This window comes from Phaethon aethereus (genome assembly GCF_964289735.1).
Source record: "Phaethon aethereus genome assembly, chromosome: 8".
Taxonomy (NCBI): Eukaryota; Metazoa; Chordata; class Aves; order Phaethontiformes; family Phaethontidae; genus Phaethon; species Phaethon aethereus.
Window position 1 is genome coordinate 7,817,808 of NC_138584.1, and position 19,320 is coordinate 7,837,127.

The 19,320-nt window shown below is 40.2% G+C and overlaps 1 protein-coding gene across 1 annotated transcript in view; it reads left to right on the forward strand.

Annotated features, from left to right (window-relative positions):
* SUCO (SUN domain containing ossification factor) overlaps window positions 1-18,641 on the forward strand; it is a gene marked incomplete at both ends in the record, with an annotated part of 42,894 nt that extends 24,253 nt beyond the window's left edge. Inside the window, 13 exons of the mRNA XM_082003140.1 lie at window positions 1,897-1,917; window positions 2,153-2,208; window positions 3,230-3,321; window positions 4,070-4,135; window positions 7,799-7,873; window positions 8,365-8,461; window positions 9,538-10,704; window positions 11,559-11,646; window positions 14,224-14,328; window positions 16,153-16,307; window positions 16,662-16,753; window positions 17,975-18,030; window positions 18,195-18,641. Of these exons, the coding sequence (XP_081859266.1) occupies window positions 1,897-1,917; window positions 2,153-2,208; window positions 3,230-3,321; window positions 4,070-4,135; window positions 7,799-7,873; window positions 8,365-8,461; window positions 9,538-10,704; window positions 11,559-11,646; window positions 14,224-14,328; window positions 16,153-16,307; window positions 16,662-16,753; window positions 17,975-18,030; window positions 18,195-18,641 (2,517 nt within the window). The remainder of the gene's footprint in view (window positions 1-1,896; window positions 1,918-2,152; window positions 2,209-3,229; window positions 3,322-4,069; window positions 4,136-7,798; window positions 7,874-8,364; window positions 8,462-9,537; window positions 10,705-11,558; window positions 11,647-14,223; window positions 14,329-16,152; window positions 16,308-16,661; window positions 16,754-17,974; window positions 18,031-18,194) is intronic.
* Between the last annotated feature and the right edge of the window lie 679 nt (window positions 18,642-19,320).

A 19,320-nucleotide genomic window follows, 5' to 3' on the forward strand; every position in this document is an offset into this window, starting at 1 on the left:
TACTTCTCAGCGCAGGAAGGGTTTGCTGGGCTTACCCTGTATAACAGAGCATCCAGAGACACCTGTTATCAAAGCATGCTTTACCATTAATTGCACTAGTTTCGTTAGTGGCCCTAGTGTGATTTGCCATATACTAAACCCTTGTCACACAATCACAAGTATATTACCTTCCTCATAATGGTAACTGAGAGCATCTTGGGAAGCACCTATTACCTCGTGTCCAAGTACGTACTTAGTTGCTATCTGAATTAAGAAAAATCCAGACAGTGTTCTATTCTATTTGTCTTAACCAACTGTCTCCTGAATATAAGATTAGAAGTATCAACCTATTTTGTCCCTTGGCTGTTCTGGATTTGTATGTGCGTGTGTGTATATATGTATATGCATGCCCACTCCCTGGAGCACGGATTAGAATATGCATACTTCTTGATACTTTTGTGCTGTATTCTGCTGTACAGTTTTAAGTGACTCTGAAAGAGTAAGCATTTGAATTCTGGTTCTCAGACTCGACGTGCAGTTTTGCATTTATTCAATCATAACGGTGACTCATGGAAATTATTATAGGCTTACTGCTACTGGAGCACTTGCCATGATCTGTCTGCCTTCAAAATAACTTGCAGCAAGCTATCTTTACTCAAGAGACTCAAAAACTCCAAACCTCATACATAATATGGTACTTGGATTGGGATAAAAGCTTTTGTGAAAATATTGGGATGTAGTGGAGGCTTAAATTCAAGTAAAATACAGACTTTTTAGGTCCTCTCCAGTGATGTGTTATCTTCCTGTTATGGTGCTTGCAAAAAAAAAAAATTTTGTTTGTGCTACTGAATTACAATTTATGCTTTCACGAAGAAGTAGCTGTGAATGATAGTTACCTAACTTCTAGAAAAAAATTTTGCTTGAGTCACAGGATAAAGATTTCATTTATTATTGATTCTGCTTTCTGGCTGAATGAATGTCTTAAGGTAGCTGGAATCTTGCTTGTCACTGAAGTTCCAGAATTACGCTAGATGCTTTAGCATTTAGTCCCTTGGCAGATACAGTGTTCTGTCTTGAATAATGTAGCATGGTAAAATTTTCAAAGGATTGTTCTTGTAATATTTTTACTTTATAGCAAAAAGTAAGCAAGTTCTAAGTGTGCCTAGTCTACAGAAGAAGTCCAAAAATTTTTTCAAGAAGCTTGATATCTGAAGTGGCTTAATGAACTTGTATCAAAAATAGTGGACTTTTTTTTTTTTGTAAGAGTGCTTTTATGGGAATAGTTACCTTGATCTCACTTGCAGATTATTACAGTCCTTCATTGGTAGTGTCTACATAGTGGTTTAATAAATGCATTCTAGACTTGCAAATTAATTTAGATTAAATATCAGTGTGTAGTCAAGTTCTCACTAGAAATACACCAATGATTGAAGCTTCGAAATGTATCATCAGATGCTCTATACATTTTCTTCCAGTAGTATTTCTATAAATTGAAGCATGTTATATTGAACTTGAAGCAGCAGCAGTACATAGAATGCATGCTATGAAGGGTTTTTTCCTTTTAAGTCAGTTTCTGTAATCTGTGCTCTTTAAGGGGAAGAAATACACTTAGTAAATTTAACACACTTCAGTATTCTGTCTGCAATCATGCTGTCTAGAAAAATTAAGTTAACTCCTTAAATTCATTAATAAAACACTTGTTGCATGTTACCTTCTATCTGCAAGGTATGTGGGCTAAATGAAATCTTGCTACCTAAGGCAGATGAAGTAGTATTGCAACTTTATCCTTCATAACTTGTCTTAGGCATTTATAGTACTGAATTAAAAACAAAAAAACTCTGTAGTTGCCTGTGGCATGTGTTCTGCCTTTGTACTGACATCTATTTTTTTTTTTTCTTTTCCTTTCTCTCGCTTCAGATGTTCATCAAGTACATAAAGGTTAGCAACCTCTTCTTTTGGAATGATGAATGCATGGGGCTTGGGGTGTTCTCTGCCACGACTCAGCACTTTAATGCATGGCAAGAACAAGTCTTTCAGTCTTTTCTGTTATGGGCAATCTACAAATCCCTTGAGTAAACAAAACTTGGCATTTCAAGGTTGGATGTGTATGTTAAATGAACTCTTGACTCTGTGGGTCTTTGGAGTTTTAATTTAAGTACCTTTTATTCTTTAGGTGGAGCTGATATCACACTTTGGATCAGAACATTTTTGTCCTTTAAGTCTTATAAGGTAATATTTTAAGTGTTTTGCTTTGTCTTCCTTGCAGTGAGGATTAGTGTGTTTTAATAATAGTTGGGCAACAAATTCTAGTTTTTGGCTTATTTAAGTTATTTGGAAATGCTTCACAGCATGCTTCACAGCTGTTTAAAGAAGGTTTGAATCTTTTGATTTGATTCTTCAGTATGTAAGAATAGTTTATATTTGTGGGGGTGGTGTGGGGTGGTGGTGTATATGTGTTAGGAAACAGGAGCATGAGCAGCTTTACAGGAGGACATGAGCATTTCAAGGCTGACCAAGCAAAACAATGAACAAGTGGTGAACTAAAAAGAGCAGATGTGATGAATGCTTTTGAGAAGCTGCTGTGTAGCATGGCACCCTAGGTACATACAGTTAGTAATGCTTGGAATGTCTGAATCTGAACAACTGTGTGTGTGTGTGTAGTTCAGAGAATAATCATCCTCTGTACTGCTCCTAAAAAACAGTTTCAATTCTCCTGCCAAAGCTATGTGAGGATTTGAGCCTGGGAACTCAAATGTTGTAAGCCAAACCATATATTCAGTTGACGAGACTGCTTTAAATTGGATTGGATAGATTTGATTTTTGGCAGAGCAGGTCAAAGAGAATATAGCATGCAAAGTGAGGTAGTCATGAATAGACACTCCTAAAGTTAGTCAAAAGTGAAGCTGAAGAGGAGGTGTAAGAGCTTATGGAGAGCTTAAGACAAGGAAGTCTAGGTATGAGTTCAAGTTAAAAAGGAGGAGAAGTCTCTTTGGAATTATTGGAATTAAAAACAGGATCTTGTTTTGGTGCAGCATGTGCAAGCATGCAATAGACTTTGTGGATACAACTTTTGAGAAAATAAGCACACCTGCTGTTTGATCTTGGTTAATGGAAGGCAACTATTGCTTGTCTAATTTATTTGCTACATATTACATAATGTTACTATTGCTTATCTCATTTTCAATTATGTCAAGTAATTACATGATTAGTAGACTAATACTATGGTTTTATTTTAAAACTTTGTTCATAGGGTATTTGGTACTAGCATGGTTGAAGAGTATGAAGAGATAGCTGATTCTCAGTATCAGTCTGAACGACAAGAACTCTATGATGAAGATTATGGTAAGCAAATAATTACTGTGTCTTTAGCCATGCAAATGTGTCTTGTGCTAGTCTGGTGACTCGTTGTTTCCTGCATATGCTAAGTGATTTGACTGCTAAATTTACTCTTAGTCTTGTTGACGGTATTTCAGGATTTCTGGGCTTATCCAATAATCCTTTTAAGTTTTAAACAATGTGTTGTAACTATTTGGAGGGTTACTTTAAGATGCTAGTAATAAGTCTCTATTTCACTTGGCAGGCTGGGCATTAATGTCTTCATGTGCTGACAGTAGTAAAGGATAACTAAAATAATCAAAGCAGCTCACAGGAAACAACTTTATTCTTAGTGTCCATAGCCTGTTTCCTGATATTATTTGTATGATCAATGCTGCAAGCAATTGGGAAGGTGCTTATTTTGGCTTGCAGACTTTGTGTTTAAATAAAAAATATGAAAACACCTACCTCTAGCTCTCATGAGGAGGAGGGGGAAAAACCCTATACAAAGCTCAGTGAGCTGTTTGCTGCATTCATGTCATGAACCCTGGAGAAACTGAAGCTTGAATCCTGAATCTCTTTGGGTTTCTTGCTTTCATTGCTTGGAGCTTGATATTTCGGTGTGTAATCTCTAACCTTTAACTCTATTTCTGCTGTTTTATTTTCACACTGTCAAACTGACATAGTTGAATGACATGGTAAATCTTGGGGTTTAATTTCTTTGCTCCTGGCACATTTAATTTTGATAGTCATAAGTGTTCTTCTTTATACATAGATTATCTATTGGATTACAATACAGGGGAAGAAAAATCTTCCAAAAATCTCCTTGGTTCTGCTACAAGTGAGTATGATTTATTAGAGAAATTATTGCTGTGCTGAAACAAAATGAGCTACTTGAAAGTAGAATGACATTTTGTCATGGAGCAGCTATGATTTTCTTATTTTTCTGCTGAAACAATTTATTGTGATTCCTATTTAATTGCATAGGAATAAGCAGTAACAAGTTGAAGTTGGGGTATCATTCTTATTCCAGATCTCCAGTTTTTGGAAACTTTGCTTTCTATACTTAAAGATCCTGAGCATTTAAAATAATACGGATGTTACATAGGGCTGCAAATAAGGTTCTACGACACTTTAGTACTGACTAATTATTCAGAACTTGGAAATCTGTACTTAATTAAGGTGCTTTGTTTATAGGAGGTAATATAAATATTTACTTTGTACAGCTCAGAAGGAGGGGATGGAGAACACTTTCTGAGAAGGCTTTATGTAAATATTATAGCTTCTACATTCTTCATAAGAGCTGTATAATTTTTTGAGAGAACTAATGGTTCTTGATTGTCTCTTTTTCACTTTTTCCATTGAAAAACCTCCAGGTGTGGGGTTTGTTTGGCTAAGAATACTTGAATATTCAGTTTTAATGGTATTCTTAACTGCTGACTTATTTAGGATAGTAGCAGCTGCCACACAACTTCTTCTAAAGAGCTGTTACACTGTACCACTCTTCCTTCTGTCCCAGTTAATGAAGGTTTATTATTGTAGTGTAGATTTGCACTCGGAATGAATGCTGATTGGGCTGAGGCTTTCCTTTTTATCCCATAGTGGATCAGAGCTGTGAGTTCTTTGCTCCTATTTCCTAGAACTTAGTTGACCCTTAAGAACAAAAAGGTTATGGCTAGGAATATTGCGCACCTCACGGCAGTTTTCAAAGGGGAAATAGTAGAAAAAGCAGTTTATTTTTAAATGTTAGCCTCTCACAGGTGAGAGCAAGCAGTATAGTCTTCCCTGACACTGCTTATCTCTTACCTGTGACTTTCAAATTGTCAAGCTGTCTTGATGAGGCATATTCCCATATGTGAATATGTACATACACACGTATGTATTCACACATGTTCTATCTGCAAGTGTGGTGTTGCAGGCATTTTTTTGTTTGCTGTCTGAAAAATGCAGTGACTTTCCTACTGTTCTTTTAGAGTACTAAAGCTATGATAAAAAGACTTGAAACAACTATTACTGATAGTGCTTTAGAAAGACAACTGAGCAATGAAATATTGCAGTGATCGTTATTTGTTTCTAGCTGGTGGATCTTGTTATTGAGACCTTTCAACTCTGGCAGGGTAGTCAGTGTTCCTTTTTTTGAAGGAATACTGAGTTTGTGAGTGTCATTTTTTTTGCAGTGAGTTTTTTATATGTGCATGCTTGGACAAATGAGATGGACTTCCATTTTGCCTCGTTTGTCTTAGACTGATACACAGCAAGGAGGAAGGACCTCTGAGGAGGAGATAGTGGGCATCTCCAGGCATTTGATCTCGTAAGAAGTATTTAAATCTTCTTCTGCTAGTGTAACCTGTGAGGAAAGCTCACTGTTCTTCACAGAATCACAGAATCATTAAGGTTGGAAAAGACCTTTAATATCATCAAGTCCAACCATCAACCCAACACCACCGTGCCCACTAAACTATGTCCTGAAGCGCCACATCCACACGTTGTTTGAATACTTCCAGAGGTGGTGACTCCACCTCCCTGGGCATCCTATTCCAATGTTTGATCACCATCTCAGTACAGAAATTTTTCCTAATATCCAGTCTAAACCAGCCCGGCACAACCTGAGACCATTTCCTCTCGTCCTGTCGCTAGTTACTCGAGAGAAGAGACCAACACCGACTGCACCACAACCCCCCTTTCAGGTAGTTGTAGAGAGCGATGAGGTCTCCCCTCAGCCTCTTCTTCTTCTCCAGAGTGAACACCCCAGTGCCCTCAGCCGGTCCGCATAAGACTTGTCCTCCAGACCCCTCACCAGCTTTGTTGCCCTTCTCTGGACACGCTCCAGCACCTCAACAATCCTTCTTGTAGTGAGGGGCCCAAAACCGAACACAGTATTCGAGGTGTGGCCTCACCAGTGCCAAGTACAGGAGTACAATCACTTCCCTACTCCTGCTGGCCACACTATTTCTGACACAGGCCAGGATGCTGCTGGCCTTCTTGCCACCTGGGCACACTGCTGGCTCATGTTCAGCTGGCTGTCAGCCAGCACCCCCAGGTCCTTTTCTGCTGGGCACCTCTCCAGCCACTCCTCCCCAAGCCTGTAGCGTTGCATGGGGTTGTTGTGACCGAAGTGCAGGACCTGGCACTTGGCCTTATTAAACCTCAAAGGCCAAGTGCCGGGTCCTGCACTTCTTACTCCTGCTATTCTCCTCGACTGGCAGGCTTCTATACCAGCTCTTAATCCTCCCTCTTTTTCTGCTTCTCCATCAATAATAAGAAACCATTCATTCTTCAGGTTTAATGTCTTTTGATTATCATGACTTTTCAAAGAATCCAGGCCCAGATAAAAATGTAATTCAGGAATGTTTTTTTTGACCTGTTTTGGAGGAAAGGCAGAATCAAGGTTCTGAACGGAGCTTCCTGGAGTCTAAGAAATTTGTCTTACTACTGAAATGCCTGTCATATATCACATTAATAACTTTATAATATTAAATACAGATGTATGTTGATGGGTGGTGGAGAAAGGGGCAAAATTGGGGCAACTTTTGAGTGTTTACAGTGAGGTGCTCTTTCCCTCTTCATCTTCTAAAGAAGCCTGGCAGTTATGTTTGTTTTGAATATGAAGACCATGGTTAGCTGTGTGTAATATATGTGCTATACAGAGCAGACCCTCTTTGAATTTACTTCTGTGAATGGGGCAGGGGGGAAGAGTACGCAGAACTGTTCTACTTAATAGATCCTTAAAAAAATATATATATGTATCTAAGGCAGATCTTTGAATATTTGTTACGGTTTTCTTCCAGTTGCCTTGATTGATCTAGATAGCATTCAAGTAACAGATTGTAAAGTGTAGATTTTCTTCCTCAAATCTTAAAATATTTAGAATTGTAATGTTGCAGCAGGATCAGAGCCAAAAGTAAGATTTGGGATTAAGGAGCGAGGTATGATGGAAAATGACAGAGTCCAGCTTAATTGGAATGAATCTTTAGGCTTCTGTGTCTGTCCTGCTGTGGACATCCTGTGTTCAAACGCAGAATTCTGTCTTGCTCGTTCAGCAAATGACATTTCTTGACTTACTACTTTAGTGCTATTATGACAAATGATCCAAACTATCTTTATCAGAGTTCCTCCATTCGAGTGTTCGAGCTCTAAATTTCTGGCTTGGGACCCCCATTAGTGGTTCACACACTCAGATTGTCAGAAAATTCCATGCTTAAATATTTGTCTTACTGTTTCTTGGTTTCAGTGGACTAATGATCAGCAAGTACTTCTCAGTAGTGTTAGAAGGTCTAGCTGGTAAAGGTTAAATATGGGTTTTCAAATACAGGTTTTGAGCTTGTAAACTTACCCTTTAAAAGCAACAGATCCATCCAGTGTAATAGAATGAGCGGATTTTTTTTTTTATGTCCTTATGTTGTGCTTGGTTTCAAGCAAGTGTTACAAAATAGCAGATTGCTCAGTGATGCTAATCTCTGTGCCTCTGAATATGTCCTCTTTGATTAGTTGTTTTTTCTTTTAGATGCTATCCTAAGTATGGTGAATATTGCTGCTAATATGCTTGGAGCCAAAACTGAAGAGTCATCTGAAGCTGAAGGTAATTTTTTTAAGATTAAAAGCATTCTGGAAAATCTAATTTCTTTTTGTCATTTTGTTTATTTATGGGGGGTTGGGTGATCTATGTTTAAATCACATTTTTCACCTTTTATGGCATACCTTATTAGTGCCATAGAATTTTTATCCTACTGACCTTGAAATGTGGAACAAAGACGCTGAATTTGCTGAGACAGGTACAGATAGAAAGATAACATATATGTTTGTTCAGCTACATTCAGAGTTCCTTACTCTCTCTATTACCCAGCTTCAGCTGTAAAGTCTAATTTGCTGCTTCTCCCTGGAAATATTTCAAGACTGTCCATAACATTGTATACGTAAACTGCTAGTAGCACTTTCTTTCAAATAACTATGAATGACATCTGCAGTTAATTCGGTAGTGCAGTTAATAATCTAAAAACAAACAAACCCAAATTAATTGAAAACAAACACGATTCTTGAATCTTTATGTTGACATTTTCCTCCTTCCTGCAGCAGGGAACAAAAGTGTGTCTGAAAATGTCACTGCCACCCCTGCAACTTCAACAGCTGCACCAAGATTGCCTGAACCAACTCCTGTTCCTTCACCAGAGTAAGTGGTTGTTGGTGGGATTTTTTTCAGTGTGTTCCTACCAGAGACTGACATGCACCGATCTGGAATCTTTGGTAGTAGAATGCTCAGATAGTGGCACTCTGCCTTAAACGAGTAAAAAGGCAAGTATTTGGTGAAATGTGTAGTATTGTAATGTACTAACCAGGGAAATCTATCATTTAGTTACTGTTTGTAGCCATTTATTTCCATTACAATAGGTTTTATTTTAACACTTGATTGAATGTCAAAATGCATCACTAACTTTCTCAGTTGTATTACTTTGTTTAGAAGAAGCAGCAGGAGTGGTTTGCCGCTCTTGGCTGTTGCAGCTTTCTTGGGTGGAAACTGACTTAATATTCTTCCAGGTTTTGCAGGTTGTCCCCCGCAAGGGAGACTAATTAGGAGCGTAAGTTATATTGCTGAAACTTCAGTTAAATTGTATTAACAAAAATACTGTTATAGAAGCTTGTATTTTTTTGCTAGGCTTTCCTTGATGAAAATCTGTATGCAAAGATACAAAATTAGGTTGGGAAGGGGAGCTGTATGTAGATATTCTATGGGGTTTTTTAGTTGATTACAAATTCTAATCAATTACAGTTGATAAGAATTGAATTGGCTACTTAGAGCTGAGACTCTAGCTTAAATGTTAAGACATGACTTGTGCTGTATTTAGTGGTTTTATGGTTTTCTAGCACTCAGAGACTGACGAAGGTCAGTGGGAAGGTTGTGATTCTTGCATTTGGGTTTGAAGATTGCAGCAGAGTAAGATGCTTGCTGTGTAAGAACTTACTGATATTTGAACTGGTGACCTTTTTCAGGGGTGAGGGAAAGGGCAATAGCTGTTGAGAGGGTTTACTGTTTCAGAAGCAAGGATTGAAATAATTTGTTTGCAAAGTGGAATTGAATAACACCAGAGAAAATACTAATTTACAGAATTCCTGACTGTATCCAAACTGGCCTTTGGTCACTTGAATAAGCTTCGCTAACTTTCTAACAGAAAAGACTTTTGCAGTCTTCCAGAGTGGGCATTGTTAAACTGTTGAAGTAACAGTCCATCTTTAAATCTTTCTTTGTAGACTTGTTACTACAGATATTCCACGGATAGGTACAGAGCAATTTGTCGTGGATTTGACAAAAGAAAGTCCTATTGTTCAGCTGGTACAAGAGTACGAAGAAGATACAAGCCAGTCAACGGTAACCTTGCTGCCCAGTGATGATCAGGAAGAAGATGACGCATCGGCGTGGTTTGAACTTGAGACAGAAAAGTACTGCTATGACATGGCAGCAGCATGTTGTATTTCCACCTTTTCAGAATATCTGTTTAAATGGTGTTCAGTTGCAGTAGCCATGCATCGGCAGCGTAGTAAAACTGAAGGTAAACAAGGGCAAGGTTACTCTGCTGATGTTCAGCAGCCGCAGGCAGTTCTGACCGAATCTATACATACGTCAATAGATGAGCCTCTGCTTGAGCAATTAGACAGCAAAGTTGAGAAACCACCTGGATCTACTGTTGCAGTTGACTTCAGTGTGGTCCGTGAAGAGATCAGTAATGAGACCACAGATTCAATTGAACTGGAGCCAAGCCATCCTCAAACTGTGTCTCAATCCCTCCTCTTAGAAGTTACTTCTGAAGTTAAGCCATTGCCAACAACAGACATGATGTTGGAGCCTGCAAAAGATGATGCAGGCCAGGTAGCACCACGTGTGACTCCCCAGGTGGATATAGCTGAGATCAGTGCAGAAACAGAAAAGGCCGAGAGCTCTATTGCAGAAGAAAACCCTGTAGTTTCTGAGACCAGCATGGCCACCGAGGTGAAGGAGGTGAGCGCAAGAGAGACTATTGCTACTCCAGTGATTTCAAAGCCTACAGAGACTGTTCTGCAGCCTGAATATACAGTGGGCATGTTAGCCGGTGATGCTGGAGAAGGAAAGGAAGGCACTCCAGAAATGCAGAAACCTGTCTTGCCTCCTGTGGAGTCTTCTGTATCTGCCGAAACAAAGGAGGATGACCAGGCAACTGAAGAAGCTTTAATGGCAATTCCAGTCTCTGGGGGACCGCAGAGAACAGCTACAGATTTCTATGCTGAATTGCAGAATTCAACAGATCTAGGCTATGCTAACGGAAATCTTGTTCATGGATCTAATCAAAAGGAGTCCGTCTTCATGCGCCTTAATAATCGCATAAAAGCCCTAGAAGTAAACATGTCTCTTAGCAGCCGTTACTTAGAAGAACTTAGTCAAAGGTAAGTTTGAGGAAGACTGGTAAGAGTCTACCATACGTAAACATGATTTTAGCCAACTATACAAAGCAACATACGCATACGGAAAGTAGTACAGTGGAAGCAGAGTATAATGTAAGTTACAGCATAAAGCTTTATGGAAAATTGAGAAAAGTACCTAATCCTAGGTAGCTACTGGAGATGTAGATGTCCATGGGTGGCAGGGGTTCCCTTTCTGTATTTTTGGATACAATCACATTTAGTTTGTTTTGAGGAATATTGCTTTTAAAAGGATGTGTTGCCAGGATGTAAGCGCTAATCCTGTCCGTAATCCTTTCAACAAAAGGGCCCATCCTCCTGTTGCTGTTACACTGAATGACACAGACCTACAATGCCTTCTTTACTGAGTTGATTGTTTCCACTTAAACTACCATGTTATCTGTAATAACTCTTGTTGGAAGAAGGGAGCATGGAGAGGGAACCTAGAACTTTCTGTGAGGGATGTATGTATATTAATGTTTACCTGTGATGCTGCTTAGCCATAGGAGAATCAGGAAATGTACCCATTTCAGAATTGGTTCCAAGGAAGGGGCTCTTAGTTATAGTTACTGTTGTGTTGTCTGTCTTGGCAGTGAGTAAATTGGCGTGAAGCTCTATGGTGTTGAAATAGGTTTGACCTTAACCTTGGGGGAGGGGGGGAAAACAAACCACAAAAAAAAACTAGAGACACACATCATCCCTGTTTTATGTCTGAAGCTTGAAATACCACTTGACGTTTAAATAAAACTACTTTGGGCAAAGAGAGGCTTTCTTCTGGAATAGTGGTATTTTCTAGTTTTATGAACTAGCGTTTCAGACCTTTGCACTCTTTGTTTTAGGTACCGGAAGCAAATGGAAGAAATGCAGAAGGCTTTCAATAAAACAATAATAAAACTTCAGAACACTTCAAGAATAGCAGAAGAGCAGGTATGGTTTGTTGGAGTACTTAAGTGTTTTCCTGCTTAGGAAAGTTTACCTTTAAGAAAGAGTTTCAAGGAGGTGCAGAAATTACCTTTCAGTTGAAGATTTTTATTAGCTGTGTATCTGCCTTTTAAAAGCAGCTCCATTCCATGCTTCCCAATTTTTTTCTCGGTAATAAATTTTATAGGTATGTTCCCTCCCAGTTGTTATAGAATAAAGCCATTTCCAGCTCTGCTTCCTCATTTTGTATTTGAAGAAAAAAATCTGTTGTCAGCTGGTAATGGCTAAAACTCTTAACTTTTTAATTGACAAAGACATTTATCCAGGTCGTTCCCAACCCTTGTTTCTTCGTTGTAGCTGCACTCAAAACCATTTTTTTACTTTTGAACTTGGTTTGGTTTTCATCTCTGATTTAAAGTATTGCCCTGACATCCCTGAAGAGACCTAACCTCTAGAAAGGAAGAGGGGTACAGAAATGGCTTATGCCAAATTTGCATTTGAAAGTATAATGCATATAACAAAAGCTTTAGTTCATTCTTCAAGATGTGATTTAAAGAAGTGGGAACTGAAGGAGAGGTTTTCCTGGCTCTGCCATCCTAACTTTCCTAAGCAGCTGTGAAATAGAGCACTACTAGCAGTGCTGAATAATCACTAAAGCAACTGTGCATGTGGCATAGCAGGCTTAATCCCAAACTGTCTGAAAATTTCTGAAGTACAGTCCCAGGCGTGTATCACAGAATCATTAAGGTTGGAAAGGACCTTCGAGATCATCAAGTCCAACCATTAATCCAGTGCCACCATGCCCACTAAACCATGTCCCGAAGTGCCACATCCACACATTGTTTGAACACTTCCAGAGGTGGTGACTCCACCACCTCCCTGCGCAGCCTGTTCCAATGCTTGACCACTCTCTCGGTGAAGAATTTTTTCCTAATATCCAATCTAAACGTCCCCTGGTGCAACTTGAGGCCATTTCCTCTTGTCCTATCGCTAGTTACTCGAGAGAAGAGACCAACACCCACCTCACCACAACCCCCTTTCAAGTAGTTGTAGAGAGCGATGAGGTCTCCCCTCAGCCTCCTCCAGACCCCAGTTCCCTCAGCCGCTCCTCATAAGACTTGTGCTCCAGACCCCTCACCAGCTTTGTTGCCCTTCTTTGGACGCGCTCCAGCACCTCAACATCCTTCTTGTAGTGAGGGGCCCAAAACCGAACACAGTATTCGAGGTGTGGCCTCACCAGTGCCAAGTACAGGGGTACAATCACTTCCCTACTCCTGCTGGCCACAGTAGTTCTGATACAGGCCAGGACACTGCTGGCCTTCTTGGCCACCTGGGCACACTGCTGGCTCATGTTCAGCTGGCTGTCAGCCAGCACCCCCAGGTCCCTTTCTGCTGGGCAGCTCTCCATCCACTCCTCCCCAAGCCTGTAGCGTTGCATGGGGTTGTTGTGACCGAAGTGCAGGACCTGGCACTTGGCCTTATTAAATCTCATACAGTTGACCTCGACCCATCAATCCAGCCTGTCCAGATCCTTCTGCAGAGCCCTCCTACCCTCCAGCAGATGAACACTCCCACCCGGCTTGGTGTCATCTGCAAACTTACTGAGGGAGCACTCAATCCCCTCATCCAGGTCATCAGTAAAGATACTGAACAAGACCGACCCCAGAACCGAGCCCTAGGGAACACCGCTTGTGTGGATTTAACGCCATTCACCACAACTCTCTGGGCTCGACCATCCATCCAATTCTTTACCCAGCAAAGAGTAAACCTGTCTAAGCCACAAGCCACCAGTTTCTGTAGGAGAATGCTGTGGGAGACACTGTCAAAGGCTTTACTAAAGTCCAGGTAGACAACATCCACAGCCTTTCCCTCATCCACTGGGTGGGTCAGCTGGTCATAGGAGGAGTAGTTTGCTCATCCATCAAAAGCTGCTAAAAATGGCAGCTTCCCTGAGACTGTATGGATGCTCTTTTCTGCTTTTTTCAAATAGTGTCAAATGCTGGTGAGTCTGAGGTGCTCCTCATGGTTAACATCCCTGATATTCTCCTCTTGTTTCTTAATTTCTCACAAGATTAAGGATCATGTTAGGGCTCTTTCCAGGCGATGATAGTCGCAAAGGACTTGTACCTGGTTGGCTTGGGCTCCTATTGTTAAGTGGCTGGCCACCTGATCCCAGAGCAGAAGCTATACCTCAGTGACTAGGCTTTAGCTCTGGCTGGTCACCTGCATGTGTATTTTGTAACATGAGAATACTCAGCTTCCTGATAGTCATTGCATGGAGCTGGCAACTTAATCTGCCTTTAATGAAGCTAGCAGAAATCACTGTAATGAAATGCACTTGGCGTAATGTTACAAAAAGTTGTTTGATAAGTAAAAACATTGCTGTTTTGAAGTGTGTATGTGACTAATGCTGCTTAAGCAGTTTCACATGTTACATGAAAGTTGTGTTGAAAACAATGATGAATAGGTCATGTGACTACAAAATGCCTGGCTGTGTCAGAATGCTAACTTGGTCCAGGTGAGAGTATATGATAGTGGGAACCTGACAACTAAATAGCATGGCCATGACTCTCTTTAATACAGGATCAGCGGCAAACAGAAGCAATCCAGCTGTTGCAAGCACAGCTCAGCAACATGACGCAGCTAGCTTCCAATCTGTCAACAACTGTCGCGGAATTAAAACGTGAGGTAATTACAATTCAGCAATATGGCACGAGAATACAAAGGAAACAGATGCATAAACATACCCCACTTTGAAGAGGTCTGGAGTCTTTAAATGAAGCTTTTTGTCTGAGAAGTTGTCTGTAGTGTTGCTTTCAGCCTACTTTAGCAGCTGGTCAAGGAAGGGGAGGAAAGTTTGAGTAGCTTGAGCTGTCTTATGCACAGCAAGATTGGTAATAATTTCTAGTACAGCCCTACTAGCCCTGTGATTGTAGTCTGAGCTAATAAAAATAAAACCTAGTTAGAATAACTTAATATCTCAGCCTTTCTGTAGTGTGTTGGAATTGGTATTGTTCTGTGAAATTAAAAAAACTCTTAATGAAATTAGAAGACTAACCACTGACTGAAATGGCAGTAAATAGGATTTGTTGCACATACAGAATGTTTGACGTGTTAGAGGGAATGATAAAAGTTCATGCTTCAAGAACTTCTCTGGCACTTGCTGCATTATATAACTAGTTGTATTGCATGGCTTTGTTACACAACATCAGTAAAATGGGACAATTTGCGGTGTCCAGCACTTACATTGTCCACTTAAATATTAACAGATTTTTGCCATAGGAGGTTTGGTGTGCAAGAGTGTGCTGGGCACTGTTAGAACTGGGCTGTAATAACAGATGACTGTGTGGAGGGTTGCACTCTTAGCTACTGAATGAGAGGCTAAGACACCCTTCTTCTTTTACCTCTGGCTATTCTTATCTTTGGAGGTTAGGGGAATCTTGGCAACAATATTAGGAGCATGTTCTCTCAAGTGTTTACATTCTCCAGCCTGGGATTTCAAACAGTACCATAAACATGACCTTTTTTTGTGCATGTTGCCAAAGACATCTCTTGAGCTGTTTCCTAACACTTAAGTGAGACTCCTTTGATGCCTGCCTGGCTAAGCACCTGTTCATGAGTGCTGTGGTTTTAACCAGGATTTGACGGTGATGATCATGAGGGTATGTTAGATGAGTGTCCTGGAATTTGAACACATGGCTTTCCTGGAATTGAACTCTGGTCACCTGAGTCTATTAGTCTGAGACACTTGCTTGTTACAAAATGGGAAGTTGTGTTCCTTGTCTTTTCTAAAGTCTTTGCATGACTTCTAAGATCTCTTAGTGTGTTTAAGGTATTTTTTTTTTTAATAGGAAAACAACTGTGCCATTCATTTTTTTAAACACTATCTGCAAAACGCCCTTGGACTTCAGCTTCCGTATAATTCTAGTAAGCTTCATCTGTCAGTCTTCAGAAATGAACATACATGAAAAAATCCTTCTGCTAGGTTGTGAGATGGAAGAGTATTTAGAAAGATGAAATCCATTGAATCAAGTGAATATAATGGTATTTATTCTGTGAAGTACTGCAATGTCAGCTAATGAAAAGCATCACATAAAATTGAGATAGTATTACATTCGTGTCAATTGTAAAACAGAGAAGTTACTTTTAGTGCACTTTCTTACAGAAAGTATATTACTTTCAGATAGGTTTGAATGCTCTTTGCAAGGGGAGGCTGCTGCTTTAACTTATGGTGGTACCATACTAGTGGTACTAGTTCAACACAAGTTGAAATCTTGTCCTGTGTTACCAGCTAGTTGTTTTCAGCCTTCAGTCCTTGAATGCTGTGTAGCCAATAGGCTACATCAAACCTCTGAAAAAATACTCAAATTTGAATGAGTGATTAATGAAGTCGAGGGAAAGTGGCTTGAGAACATGTCGATTATGTTCTTTTAAGATTTTAATGTTTAAAACATGAGCATAATAGCACAAATTATTCTTTGTCTTTAACAACAAGTTATCAAATTCTTTCAGGTTTCTGATCGGCAGACCTACCTTGTGATTTCTCTGGTCCTCTGCGTCATTCTGGGCTTGGTGCTTTGTGTGCAGCGGTGCAGAAGCACTTCTCAGTTCTGTGAAGATTACCTCTCAAAAATTCCCAAAAGTAATCACTACCCTAGCCCCAAAAGGTAATGAATTTATATTTGAGACTTAATGGTTCTTGCAGCTTTTACTGATACTTCCTAAATATGCTGGGACTAGCACATCTGCTTTAATTTTGCATCTTCTTTCTGCAAACTCAAAATTGATAGCAAAGAGCCATTACTGCTGTGTACTAACACACTCCTAGGAGCATTTTGGGGCTACATGCTTAACATGCCTTGGTAGCTTGTTGCAAATACAGTCCTGTGTCTGTTTGCCAGGATTTCTTGGGCACCTCAGCAAATCTGTCCTTCTGCCAAAGATGTTTCTTAATGAAAAACGCGTATGACAAAGTCCTGAGAAAAATGTTTAAAAAAAGCTTTGTGGATTTTGTTTCCTAGGTGTTTTTCCTCCTATGATGATATGAATTTGAAAAGGAGAACTTCTCTTCCACTGGTCAGATCACAGTCTTTTCAGCTAGCTGGTAAAGAAGGTATTCTTCACATATCATACATCTAGTCCTTAGTGTTACTCTATTAGAGCTATACAACATGTGTGTTACTGCAAGTGTATGAAAATGGAATTGCAGGTTAATGTCAAAGGACACTGGATTACAGTAGTTCACGTATACATTCTGTAGGACAAGGTGGTTCATGAACAAGTTACCAGATCCTCACAGAACTGTGCTAAATTATGCTAAAACATTAAATGTAGTCTTTGCTATCATTTCGGCTCCACAGGTGGTTTCTTGTGATGAGTAGCAATCCATGCAGGCATTCACATCTACAAAGCTATGAAGCTTGCAGAAAGTGACTTTTTTTTTTTTTTGAATGTCGGACGTGGGAAGTCTGAATGCCCTACTTCTCGGAAGTCTTGATACCCTGTCTTTGAAATTTGGCAGATATTTAGGATCCAAATTTATCAACTGTAGTAGAAAACTTAGGCTATTTATCTTGGCTTGGGTATGAGGAGTGATCTGGTCTTTTCAGTATTCATGTTACACTCGGGACAACTGAATTTTGATTTCATGGCCTTCATCATCATCAAGACCAGAAGTGTTGCAGGTTATAGTAACTACCAAGTATGCAGCTGACACTGCTTTTCTGGGTGCGTGCAGCAAACTTGCTGTGTGGGTTTTTGTACTGTGAATAAAACTGCGTGACAACTTGTGAGTTGAATTTGGGAACATGTTGCAATAGAGACTAGCTAAGGCATAGAATATTTTTGTGCAAAATACGCTTTTTCCGAATTCCCCCCTGCTGTGGCTTGGAGGAGTCATTTACAAAGCCCTGATGGAGGAGTGCCAGACAGGTCTTACGTGAATCTGAACATCTGTGTCCTTGATAGGTACATGTGCTTCTAGTATCTGTCCTGCCATGAGCAGGCTGCACATTAAACACTTCGTAACAGTTTGTTTTCATAGAAGCTAAATTTTGCTGACTATTGTTCCTTTTCCCCAAAGAATGTGGCCTATGTGCCTAATGTGTCAGGAGGTCAAGTGTATATCACTGACAGCTGCCGTGGCAGCATAGAGGAATTTCTCAGTGTTGATTCACTTTCACTGTTCATGTGTTGTACCCCCATTAACTTGTAACAGGGAGCAAAAACGTACGTGATAAGTGGAATATTTTGTCATAGGGTTTTTTATTTAGAATCGCGTTGCTCTAGAGCTGGCAGTGTCAGGACTGCTAAATTTATGTACCCTCTCTTACAGCGGATCCAGAGGACCTGTACATTGTGGAGCCCCTGAAGTTTTCCCCGGAGAAGAAGGTACGGTGGCTGTGGGAGGCGCAGGCTGAGCTGAGCATGCTGCTGCCGGCAGGTGGTGCATGCCTCCGCTGCCCTCCCCTGCGCACGCCCCTGCTGAGGCTTGGTTTTTACGCTCTGCTTGCCTTCCAGAACCTAACTGTTTCTCTTTTTACTTGTGGTTTCAGAAAAAGCGTTGTAAATACAAAAGTGAAAAAATAGAGACTATTAAGCCAACAACAGAGCCTCTGCATCCAGTAGCCAACGGGGAAATTAAAGGAAGGAAGCCGTTTACGAACCAGAGGGACTTTTCTAACATTGGGGAAGTTTATCACTCTTCATATAAGGGTCCTCCATCTGAAGGAAGCTCCGAAACGTCATCGCAGTCTGAGGAGTCCTATTTTTGTGGCATTTCAGCGTGTACGAGTCTGTGCAACGGACAGACCCAAAAGACAAAAACTGAGAAGAGGGCTATAAAACGAAGACGGTCTAAAGTTTCAGACCAAGGGAAGCTCATAAAAACTCTAATACAGACTAAGTCAGGGTCAATGCCAAGCCTGCATGACATAATCAAAGGAAACAAAGATATAACAGTGGGAACACTTGGTGTCACGGCAGTTTCTGGACACATCTAAAACTAGCTGAACTTCTCAAACAGGAGAGTGTTTGTTCATTTGAGAACAGTCTGTGGTATTCTGTGGGAGGATAGTGGGAGATGAAGATCTCAACTCATTGGAAAGTATTCAGAAATTTGGTTTCTGCCTTTTTAAATAGATGGGATTGTGTCAATCTTGGCTATAAGCTGCAGCTTTACAAGGCTGATAATTTCCTATGAGAACAGCTTGGGGGGAGGGAGGGCAGGGTTCATTTTATAAAGGTTTTTTTTCACAGTTCCTGGGGCAGAGATTTTTTGAAGCCCAGTTTGTTGGGTGGAATAGGGATAAAAGCCTAATCCTCTTCCTTTAGCTTTGTTCCTATTTCTTGCACCTTCCCATATTTATGTGCCTTTTGTCTATTTATAATGCCACTGGAAGAGGGGAGATACAGTTGTTTGTCATTTGATTTCTTTTGTAATTTCTCTAGCTTTTTTTGAAGATGCAACACTACAGTGCTGTAAAGGGACATGTGTTGGCCTTCAGCTGGACTCAGTAATGTGGATTGGATACTGTAAACATACTAATAGATGGACTTGCCTGACTAGATTCTGGTTTTGCAAACTCAGTTGGGGAAAATACCTCACTAGGGATGGTAATCATGTTTATTTCCACCTTCAGTTACAAGTCAGAGCTGTAGTCTGATGTACTAAATGAATGA